Here is a 12344-nt window from a genome sequence, read left to right as displayed (position 1 = left end):
AATGGAATCACGAATGTGTTTTTTTTTTTTGTCAGGAATTCATTCTACAATCCTAAAAAAAAAGAACCTTGAGATTTGAATCTGGATCAACTAATATAAGTAGAGCCCAATCTGGCTCTATTCTATTATATACTTTTTGATCACTTCTCTATCTACCTATCTATCTATCTATCTATCTATCTATCTATCTATCTACCTACCTATCTATCTATCTATCTATCTATCTATCTATCTATCTATCTACCTATCTATCTATCTGTCTGTCTGTCTGTCTCTCTCTCTGTCTGTCTGTCTGTCTGTATTGGATTTCTATTTGCATGTAAGGAATTAATCCTATAATCCTCAAAAATCTTGAATCCTAATATTTTAATGCATCTTAACAGGGGAGTTGAATTTCCAGGCTTAGAAAACTCTAAATTACAGTTGATATCCAGACATACAATGACTGTGGGATCATTTTATGATTTAATGAAATTCATACGTTCCAATTTATATCTGGCACATGGCTTTTCTAATTGAGGTGGCCACCTGTTTTCCACCTCTGTAACAGGATCCTCACCAGAGACCCTACTAATACATTTCGCGGGATCAGCATAATCACCACGAGGCCTTATAGTCCCGTATATCCAGAGGTCGAAACCCTACCTCTAACCTTTCACCTGCCATGAACACAAATGAAATGCGTTGTATGTACACGTTATTAGGGTAAGCGCAGCTCCTTTTAAGTGACGGGAGGGGGCGGAACTTCCTAAAAAAATGACGCCACCCGGAAGTCAAGCACTCTTGCATTCTTGAGCGAAGCTTGAAGGGTATACTATACGCGAAGGCAGGAAGTTTACTGTGCTTTAAATTAATGATTGTTTAAAGTCTGTTCCACATTAGATTCATATAAATGACTTAGATTAGTTGAAATGGGACATAATCATTAATGCGACGGAAGTATGAATATATTGGCTGACTAAAGAAGAAGGGAAACATGTCAGAGTATGAGAGCGCGTTGACTCATGTAAGTCAGATATGTTGGCATTTTTTACGCATCCTGGTGTTGTTTAAACTCAGCTCTTATATGTGATGAACCGTCCGGTTTAGTCTCTTACTGTTTAATAGTTGTGGCTGAGGGAGAGCTGGAAGAGCTACAGGTGAGATTATTGATCGACGGAAGAATCTGCTTCATAATGCTTGTCCATATTTGTTCGTACAGTGCAGTATTTCTGACGAATAAAACTAACATGCTATTGCATTTTGAAAATGAACTCGGTATCATTTCAAGGTGTACACACTACACAGTGGTCGAATTGGCGGGGCATTGTGTCAATAATAATTACAAATTATTACTCGATAATGTCATCTCAGTATCGTTTCTCTGTCACTCACAGACAGTCACATATTCAGCACAATAATTTTATGTTAGGGGAACGTCTTTAAACTCTAATCAAGAAAATCTTCGAGCCATGACGATACTTTCTCATAGCGTAGTTGACAAATGCATTTAATTTACATAATTTTAGATGCTGTAACAAATCGAAATGTCTTTTTCATAATTTTAAATAACATGTTAGCTATTGCATTTTAAAAACTAACATTTTTTGCAATTCAATTAAATAAAAGTACAGTTAATTAAGTTCTGTATTTAAAATGTTTAAATACAAATATTTGATGTAGTCTCTCAATTACTATGAGATCATAAAACATAGTGTATAGCAATTATACAAAGTGTATAAAATAGGATTACACTGCAGGACACCACCGTTACTGCCTGAAATATACCAAGTACAATAATGTATGGATTATTATCATACACAATATTTTTATTTTTTAAATAAAAACTGAAATGAATCTCAGGGAGATCTTGTTTTGTAGGGCTACCAACTTAATTAGAAGAATATTACTGTCAGTTTTCTTTTAGGAAAATAAGGGACACTTTCTTCTGTACCAAGGTTATTATAGCTAATAATACTAAAACCCTTTAAAAAAATTGTTACTTGAAATAAAATAAATGTTAACTGAAATAAAATATTTTAAAAAGTATTTTATTTTAGCCATTTGTCAAGGCAACAATTCTCACATTCTTTTAGTTTAACTTGATGCTAAAAAAATAAAATAAAAATGAATTAAAACGATATAGACATATAAAAAAAAAACACTAATAAAATGACAGGAATAAACAACAATTCTCACATTCTTTTAGTTTAACTTGATGCTAAAATAATAAAATAAAAATGAATTAAAACGATATAGACATATAAAAAAAAAAACACTAATAAAATGACAGGAATAAACAACAAATTTGCAAAAACTTTAATATGAAAATGGAAATTAATCACAACTGTAATAGTATCTCAATTATTCAAAAAAAAAAAACATTTCAATTTGTTCAATTGTTCAAAACAAAACAGTTTCAGTAAATAATCAGTGGCAAATGACAACGTACCATGTTGTAAATAAAAACTATGCTACACTGTAATCATGTATAAAAAAGATAGACATGCTTCACAATTAAATGCATTTCAACTTCAAGTGTTTTGCATTAGACATTAGAACAAATCCACTGAAATTATGCACCACTCAAATGCAAACGAAGTAGATTTGTTTTCCACTCTAATGCGATAAATATTGACGCCTTCTCAGCTGTTTGATTTTAAAACATATGAATTTAATTTGAATTCAGGACTGTTGGCAACCCTACATATATGCAAGCTTTTTCTGTGCTTAATATCTATTAATCTTGCATATTTTACAGGCTCTGCTGAAAGTCACCGTGCCACTTTGAACAGAAATGTCTATATCAGAATCCTGAAACCTGGAATGTGTCCTATTTTCACCTTCCATCGGTGTAATGTTACATATTGCTTTTACTATTGTGAATGCTGACTGAAAAATATCATGCAAAGCATATGAAAAAAAAACAATTCAAATATCCACAAGACTCTTTTGCTCATCCTTTCTTCAAACCTTCCTGTTCTACATGCCCACTTCATGTCCATTTCTTCCTTCCTGAATCCTCTGTCCTATCACACATCAGGCCATGCTACGCAAGAGAAGTCCTCTTATCATTTGTGGTGCTTTCATATTTGTAGCCTGGAACGTTATTCTTATTTTTGTCCTCATGAGACACCCGTCCACTCAAGGGGCTCTTGACAGCCCAGACGAACCTGGTAACACGGGGGACAGAGCCGGAGGTGGTCAGTTTGGAAATATTATGAATGAGGTGATGCATGTAGCTAATGCATTTGAAGCTGAACTTGAATCGCAGAAGAAGATCCTAGTGCAAATCCAGAGCCATTGGTCGGTTTGGGAGAACAAAGGCGGTGTGACAGCTGCTAAGCCAAAATCACAAGCTGAACATTCAGCTCCGGTGGTCATCCCTATTTTAGTCATTGCCTGTAATCGTGTGACTGTGAAACGCTGCCTTGACAAACTCATTGAGCACCGACCGTCAGCTGAACTCTATCCAATCATAGTGAGCCAGGACTGCAGACACTCAGAAACATCTGACGTGATCGCCTCATATGGCAGTCAGCTGACCCATATCAAACAGCCTGATCTTTCTAATATCTCAGTACCTCCACAGCATAAGAAGTTCCAGGGTTACTACAAAATCTCACGGCATTACCGTTGGGCACTCAACTAGGTTTTCAACACCTTTTCATACTCCTCGGTTGTTGTTGTGGAGGATGATTTGGAGGTAACTTTTACTGCAACCTTAATGCACATTGTATAAACTCTATCATTAAAAGAACAGTTAATACAAAAATGAAAATATGATACACAAGGAAAAACGTTTTCTATTTTCTTTTCCATACAAAGTATCATAAAATGGTTCCTATGATCATCATCATGCACTATATTCAAAAACAATAGTTTTATGTGTGTGTGTGTGTGCTGTATATATATATATATATAAATATATATATATGTGTGTGTGTGTATCATTAGCACATTATCTCATGACCTCATGGCATCCAATTAACATGAAAATAAAAACAATTAATTTAAACTTATTTACACGTGTGCTATATATATATATATGCACACACATTATGAAGCGACGAGAATACTTTTTGTATGCGAAGAAAACAAAAATAACGACTTTATTCAACAATTCGTCTCCTCTGTCTCACCGTAGTGCCATTTTGGAGAATATCCGCTGAACGCAAGCAGCGTATGCTCTTCTATGTCAGCCGCGCTGCGTGGATGCGCTGTTTTCGTTCAAATCAAAGCGTAAATACACGTAGAAAACGCATCCTTGTGTCGCGGCTGACACAGAAGAGCATATGATGCCTGCGTTCAGCGGATATTCTCCAAAATGGCGCTACGGTGATGCAGAGGACAGTGTAATCTATTATGCAGTCAATGGGACAGTCACAAGCCTCCCGGTTTTCATCCAAAATATCTTAAATTGTGTTCCGAAGACGAACGAAGCTTTTACGGGTTTGGAACGACATGGGGGTAAGTGATTAATGAAAAAAAAATTCATTTTGGGGTGGAGTAACCCTTCAAGTTGATAATAACAGATGGTTAAGAAATAAAATTATAAAAAGTAAAAAAAAAAAAGATTCTCGTAAAAATTTTTTTAAAAAATAAGTTAATCCAAAATTTAATTATGGTACACAAGGAGTAAAACTATTTTCTGTTTTCTTTTCCACACTTTTGCCTTGGTCATAGGAACCATTTTTATTATTATTTTTTTCTTAAAAAAAAAACAAAGAAAAAAAAAGGTTCCTATGATCATCAACATGTGCTATATTCAAAGACAATAGTTTTATGTGTATATTGTGCATACATAACAGATGATTAAGAAATACAATTAACAATAAAAAGTAAAAAAGATTCTCAAAAATAATTTATTTAAAATAGAATAATGAAAAATAAGAAGAAAAGAGTATATATTCACATTTTATATGCGAGTGTGTGTTTATATATATATATATATATATTTGAATTATTGATAAATTAGGGTGAATGGTGAATTATTTTATTTTGTTGATGGTATGTTTTATCAATTTCACCAGGTGGCCCCTGATGTTTTTGAGTACTTCAGAGCACTTCATCCAGTTTTAAAATCAGACCCGACTCTGTGGTGCGTGTCTGCCTGGAATGACAATGGCAGGGAAGGATTTGTGGACCCTGGAAAAGCGAGCTTGTTGTACAGGACAGATTTTTTCCCAGGCTTGGGCTGGATGTTCACAAAGGACCTCTGGGCAGAGCTTGAGCCAAAATGGCCGGCCTCGTTTTGGGACGACTGGATGCGCCACCCCGATCAGCACAGAGACAGGGCCTGCATCAGACCAGAAATTTCCAGAACTTTAACATTCGGTTGGAAGGGTGTGAGTTCGGGGCAGTTTTACGACAAGTACCTCCGCTTTATTAAGCTCAATACCGAATTTGTGCCTTTTACAAAAATGGACCTTTCTTATTTAGAAAAGAAGAAATATGATGAGAGCTTTGAGAAGGCGGTTTACGGTGCTCCGGTTGTCACCGTGGAGGACTTGCAAAGTGGGAAACTGTCTGGGTCTGGCCCATTTCGGGTGCAGTATTCTAGTCCTGGCAGTTTTAAAACATTGGCTCGCAATCTTGGTGTGATGGATGACCTGAAGTCAGGAGTGCCACGAGCGGGGTATAGAGGTGTAGTTAGTTTCCTTTTACGTGGAAAGAGGGTCTATTTAGCTCCACCTGTAGGTTGGAGCCAGTACGATCCGAGCTGGAGTTGAAGTGGGCTGCGCCTACATCACAGGAATTTCGGTGCGAAGCACATGATCATTCCCTTCACATTGTCTTAAAATTCCATTGCGCTGCTTAATGATGGAAAAACCTCTAGTAGGGGTTTCAGAATAGAGATAATATGATACCAAAGATAATAACATTAATTGATCACTCAGACTTTTTGCCTCAGGTTTCATTATTTGTCTGTATAAAGTCAACTAGGATTTATGTGAGAACTTTGTCACATCAGTCGCATCATTAAACTGACAGATTAAACCTAAATCTTATGCTGACCAGCTATGCACATTTTTCACGCAAAGTATATTTGTTCAGGAACTAAAAAAGAGGGTACATATGATTAAAAACACTTATTTTTAATACTGTGAATACTGCTCTAAGTGCCTATAAATGTATATTTTTTTGATTCACCTCTGTGTACTGTCTTTAATAAATTGTGAATGGTTCATGGCATAGTGATTGGAATATGAAAAATAATTTGACACTTGATTATGTTTTATGTTTTACTTATATACTGGGATATTTAGATTTTTTTTTTGTTAAATTTGATGACTCATTTATTGCTTATATAAATAAAAATGCTAATAAAAATAATACACTATCAAAAACAAGAGTGTTCATAACAGCAACAATATTTCAATTCAGTCCTAAACACACAACATAAAGAATTTACATATAAAAAGACATTAAAATAATGAAAACATGCTAATACAGAGGGTTTGTGAAAAAGAGAAATACAAATAAATAAAACAGCAGATCAGTTTCACATTTCAATTTAACAAATAAAATTGTATCTAGTTATTTTGTTAGCAATAGAATTAAGAGAGTCAATAAAGAAATTCAACCATAAATACCCTAAAACATAGTTTAGAAATACTAATTTTTCTTTTGTGTATGAAATTGACCAAATAAAAATTATTATTATTAGCCACACAAACGAGTCATTACATGCGTCACCAAAACGCTCCCACGCTATTACGTTACACGAATGTTACACAACCTTAACTACAGTAGCTCATTAGTCCTAAAGGGTTTCGTTTCGCGTTTTCTATTTACCTCACTCATGTATATCACATTTCGTGTTGTTGAATGGCGGATGGAGTGCGATGTTAGCCATGGGGTAAAGTTGAGGCATATAAATGGACTTTTGGCGATTATTTGTTATGTAATCTTCATATTTTTCTTCAGTTTACCTTTCATGGCACTTTTAAACTCATCAAACCGGTTTATTTATTTGCTGATAGTCATTTGAAGTAACGTTAGCGAGCAAGCTAACAAACTACCACAATAAGTAATGAAGGCAAAGACATTTAAAATATAGACAAGTGACGTTACGTCTCTGTTTCGCGTCCGATCTGACAGTTTTCGCCTTGTTGATCGTCAACATTTGATCTCGGATTCACGGAGAGGCCTGTAAATGGATCCAGCGGTTTTGCGTGAATGCCCTGCGGGTTCAGGAGCACCTTCAGTGGAGGAGAGAGGAGGAAATCAGCCGGAGGAGGTGACAGATGATAGCAGAAAAGTGCCATAGAAGTAATCCATATAATTTTTGCGCTATATTCCAAATCTTCTGTATCCCTAAAAAAACCTTTTTTAGATGAACAGACTAACTTTTGTTTAACAAATTTCAATTATTCACTGAAAATATTGCCTTCTACTGCAGCTCAACATGAAGGTGAGTAAATGATGACAAATTTATTTTGAATTACAGTTAAAATGTGTTAGCTGAGCATGTTCAAAACATGTTTTTTCAGGAGCACAAGTCGAAAATTTTACAATTAGAGGAGCGTATTTCCAAAGCCAAGTTAAATTACTCCAGCACTCTGCGCCACCTGGAGCAAATCAGTGAGGAGATTCATGCCCAGAGGGAGCAGGACCAAACAAAGGATGAACCAATCAAAACGTGCGGTGGGCGGAGCCCGCCTGTAGGAGCAGAAACAAGCAACAGCACAGGTACCGAAGGCGGAGCCTGCGGAGGCTACCCGAGATCAAATGATTGGGTGGCTGGAAAAGAGGGCGTGGCTAATACCAGAGAGTGGGTGGAGACGCATCAGAACTCCAGGTGGGTGGACATGGGAAGAGCAGAGGTGACACGATCTGGTTCAGACTCTCTTTCCTTCGTCAGCCTCCAGACCATCATCTCTGATCTTGAAAAGTGTGACTCAGTTGAACACCTGGGCCGCCTCAGCAGTGACATCAGTCTCTCGGGGGAAGAAGGGGAGAGAGACGGGATGGAGAATGATAAAAAACTAGTGAGGCAAATAAACGCAGACATTTCAGAGTTCCTCAAACAACACATAAGAAGTGTCAGTTTATGAGTGCGTCCATGAATAATGCTTTTTCTAAGTTTTCCTTAGGCTGGCTGCACACTAGACTATTTTAAGGCCGATTTTAAGCCCGATTTGCATCCCCGAACGATCGGGGGGTGTGGCCCGATTCGCGGCTTGTCGCAAACGATTTTTTGTCAAAAAAATCCTCTATTGTGTGGTGTCATTATGATTATTTATCTGCTCCCGATCGAGACGGAGTGTCCCCGAACTCAAATCTCAACATGTTTGATATTTACGACTCTTGATCTGGCTGCCTCTGACGTGATACCCGCGATAGCCAATGAGAGCGAGCAAGCGTCACCTACCGGATGTTGTGTGCTTCTATAGCTGAAACTTGGCAGCCACAAACATGCCATGAAAGCAGAGAACATCACTCATATTCTTTTTTTATACTATGTTTTTCACAGTGAAACAGAACGCGCGCCAAGAGAGCCAGCTGACAACGTTGATTGTCCTCTATTTGTTTTTCTTCTCTAGTCATGTTTGATCTCGCGAGTGTCCGTGAGATCACGTGTCACTGTGAAATCGTTCCTACAATCATCGAGTGTGTGGAATCGTCTAGTGTGTGCGTTCAGAGGATAATAAGGCTAAAAATCGGTAGAACTGTCTTCATGTCTGTGGTCTCCCATGGTTTTAAAATAGTTTAAGATTTGAAAATCCTCTAGTGTGCTTTACATGATTCTTGACTGACAGAGCAAGTCTTAATTTTTATTTATTGTTAAGCTTTTTATCAGTACTTGAAAAGGAGAAAGACCAAAAGAAAATTCTTAATATATATATTTTTTCGTAATTATTTTTTTATTTTATTTTTTTTAATAATTTTTTTTGAGAGAGAGTGAAGGTTTGGTATCTCAAATCAAGTGGTAAAAGACTGACAATATTTGTAATGGTAGCAACCCTGCAATTTGATTAACTTAATCATAAATAATACAATATATTTCTTCATCCTGACAAGCACCTAATGTTTTTCTATGCAAATGTATAAAACTGTCTTTATAAACACACTCTTATTATTATAATCTCTATAGCTGACATGATAAAATAAGGCCGTTTTGCTCTCTGCTTTTCAAATCTTGCTTTGAATGTAAAATGCCTTTAAAATTAGGTAAAATTATTTTCATTTTAATGTTACTCCCATGCTGACTTTGAAATAGTGGTTCACAAAAAGTGCTTTGTGCCCAAGTGACAAATGGCATGCATGAGGCTTGCTTTATATTCATCTCGTTTGCATTAGTGCACTCTGGCCTTTTCATCAGAAGAAACATTAATTGCGACCGAAATACAGATTTTGTGCATTTGGAGAGATGAAGTGTTGATGAAGGGTTTATTTTCAGTGCAGGGTTTCTAAAAAACCATATATATATATATATATATATATTAACATAGCAAAAATAACATTTCATTTGTTTGATTTCATTATTTGGTGTCTCTCTAAACATACAGTATAGGCCAGGGTAACATGTTTAACAATATTTTTCAATCTTTAAGCACTAAAATAAGCACATAAGATCACATTTATGTAAATTATTTATTTATTAAAAACAGAAAAAAATCAAATGACCAGGGCAAAGGCACTGACCTGTACCTCTGTGTTATCTAGGTGTTGTAAATTAGATTCAGAATGTATCTGTCAGCATCAGCAAATGTCGCTCCTGATATTAATAAACTGCCACCATCAAAACAGGCTTAGATCTGCAAGGGCAGAGCACTCTCTCCTCTGATATGAAAGTTAAGTTCCAGCAGATGACTGAAATAAGACACTTTGACTGTAATTTATTCTCTCTGAAGTCATCCCTGCACTCTTTCCCTGGCATCTTGTACCATCCCGTCAGATTTTGCACAGCATCTGCTACCTTCCTGACTCCTGAGCTGTTTAGATTCTGAAAAAGAATGAGACAAAAATATTTCACATGGTACGGTTGCAAAATGTTCTTCCTTGCCCTGGTCTGTGTCCAATCTGATTGTAGCCTTTTTCCTTTTTGGATTATTAAAGTTAATTATTTGTTATAGTGATGGCAAATTTGACATTTTCAAGGCTACTTGACATTTCAAGTTCAGTCAAGACATTTGCTTAATTAAGTTTTTTTTTTGCAGTGAGCATTGGCTTGAAAATAGATTCTTCGAAAGGATTAATCTCTTCTCAATTATTAAAGAGCAAAGTATAAATAGACAACAATGCCCATAATGAATAGCTTAGAGGAAGAGAAAACAATCCTGGAGGAAGGGAAAACTAATATAAAATGTATATATCTAACTATGTGCATATGTGTTTGCACATGCATATTTACTCTGCAAAGCACTATGTAAACAATGTATTTTAAAGGTGTTATATAAATAAATACTATTTTATTGTATATTCAAATAGAGGGCAAATGTGACTAAGAATAAAATTGTTCTCTACAGGAAAAAAATTGTGCTTTATAGCAAACAGGTGTGGATAAAATCGACACTTAAGATTTTTATTATTAAACTTTGATTATATATTATTTATTTAATTACATATATACAACACAATAACATTAACACAATAATAAAAAAAAAAGCAAAATAAAAAAAATACGAGGGAAAAATACAAAATAGAATATATAAAGAGGAAAAATAAATAATGATCTTGTACACTTAGCACAGAAGATGACTCGTGATGCAAGGATAAAATGACGTAGGCTGCGTTCCCCCGTGACGTCACAAGTAAGTGAGATTGAGGAGGGAGTGGAAAAAAGAAGGAAGGAAGGAGGAAGGATGAGCGCTATGTAGATAATGTTTCTCTATGTAGCCTGTGATTTACACCTGCGATGATCTAAAGCAAAGCAATACGGAGCCTTCTCTAAAAGCCATAAAGCAGTCCGCAAATGTGATGCACAGATTTGCACAATCAAAGCGACATCGCGCTTATATTGAGTGGATGTTATATTTAAACTCTCCGTGAACGGATATTGTGTTAGTTTCTTCGGGTCGTTCCTGCTGGAGCTGCACCGGGCCTTTGCTGTAAGTAAATCGCTTTTACGTTTTGTCTTTGCTTTTTTTGAGTTTCGCTTGTGTTCTGCATGTGTTTTATTTGATGTAGTAGCTCGCAGCTGTTTTATGCTGCATGATTAACAGATGTCGTTTGTTTAACGAAAGCCTGTTTGTTGTAATATGCTCTGCACGGGACATAAAACTTCACAAACACCGCGTTTATGTAGACTAACTCCAGTACGCTGACGACAGACGCAGCCATGTTAATATGGAAACTTCAGGGAAGCATCTCCACGACGACATTTATTTTTAGAGTAGAAAACGTCATATTGTATGTTATATTAAACAGCAGATAGCGTTATTATAAGAATAAAGCATCAGTGATGCATCTTTATGTGGGGTCCGCTGAAAGTCCTTGTCCATGGTGCTGAAAATGTTCCCCAAACGGGACCGTAAACTCTCAACAAACCATTAGCCGAGCTAATATCACTTGCATGACACTGTATCCGTCTTGTAGAGGTGCATTTTTCGGGTTAATATCTAAAATATAAGTTAACGTCACAATTAGGATAATCAACAAGCAGAATTTATATTTGTGTAACAATGCAAAGTGTTACTTATCGTTTTATAGAATAAAATAAAAGGGAATATTTAAATGTCAAAAGAATTGAATATAAAAATATAGCAGAGAATTTCAATGTGGTTCACGCCAGAAAAATTCAGATTAAAATAGAAGAAGAGTGAATGACTTAAGCACAAGTGGAGTTAATCATATAAAATACCATAAAACAGCATATTTTAAAGTTTTTATCAGGAAATAAAAAAGAATTATTTAATATAAATCATAACAACTGTTTAAAAAGTCTGTTAGTGGTGTCATATATAGTTTGGCTCATAGGTTTACAAATTCCTTGCAATATTTTTTTTTAATCATTTAAAAAAAAAATGTAAAAAGGAAAATAAGGGGGACCTAATGAAATTCTATATTTATCAAATATAAATTTTTTCAGGAAGATCTGTCATTATCTGATGAAGATTTGACATATCAGACATTCTTAAATTTAGCAAGACAAAAAATATAAATAATGAAATTTTGAACCTATATACTGTATATACAGTGGGGAAAATAATTATTTGATCCCCTACTGATTTTGTAAGTTTGCCCACTTACAAAGAAATGAAGGGTCTATAATTTTTATGGTAGGTTTATTTTAACGGATAGAGAATATCAAGCAAAAGATCCAGAAAAAAAACACTCTTCAAAGGTTATAAATTGATTTGCGTTTCAGTGAGTGAAATAAGTATTTGATCCCCAAGCAAAACTTGGTGGAGAAACTC

General features: G+C 35.4%; 1 protein-coding gene and 1 pseudogene across 1 annotated transcript; both read left to right on the top strand.

Annotated features, from left to right (window-relative positions):
• The first annotated feature begins 2386 nt into the window (after positions 1–2386).
• On the top strand, positions 2387–6165 carry LOC107730821 (alpha-1,3-mannosyl-glycoprotein 2-beta-N-acetylglucosaminyltransferase-like; annotated as a pseudogene).
• Positions 6166–7274: 1109 nt separating this feature from the next.
• LOC107730825 (SH3 domain-binding protein 5-like) lies at positions 7275–8328 on the top strand. Its single transcript, XM_016541763.1, has one exon. It carries the CDS (start codon positions 7464–7466, stop codon positions 8037–8039), a length of 576 nt encoding a protein of 191 aa, XP_016397249.1. The 5' UTR covers positions 7275–7463; the 3' UTR covers positions 8040–8328.
• Positions 8329–12344: the final 4016 nt, after the last annotated feature.

The sequence above is a fragment of the Sinocyclocheilus rhinocerous genome, unplaced genomic scaffold (genome assembly GCF_001515625.1).
Source record: "Sinocyclocheilus rhinocerous isolate Xijiao unplaced genomic scaffold, SAMN03320098_v1.1 scaffold938, whole genome shotgun sequence".
Lineage (NCBI taxonomy): Eukaryota > Metazoa > Chordata > Actinopteri > Cypriniformes > Cyprinidae > Sinocyclocheilus > Sinocyclocheilus rhinocerous.
This window is presented reverse-complemented; position numbering and strand designations above follow the sequence as displayed.

Excerpts from the sequence above, each read along its gene's own strand:
- LOC107730825 (XM_016541763.1), top strand. The coding sequence starts at position 7,464 with ATGTTTTTTCAGGAGCACAAGTCGAAAATTTTACAATTAGAGGAGCGT.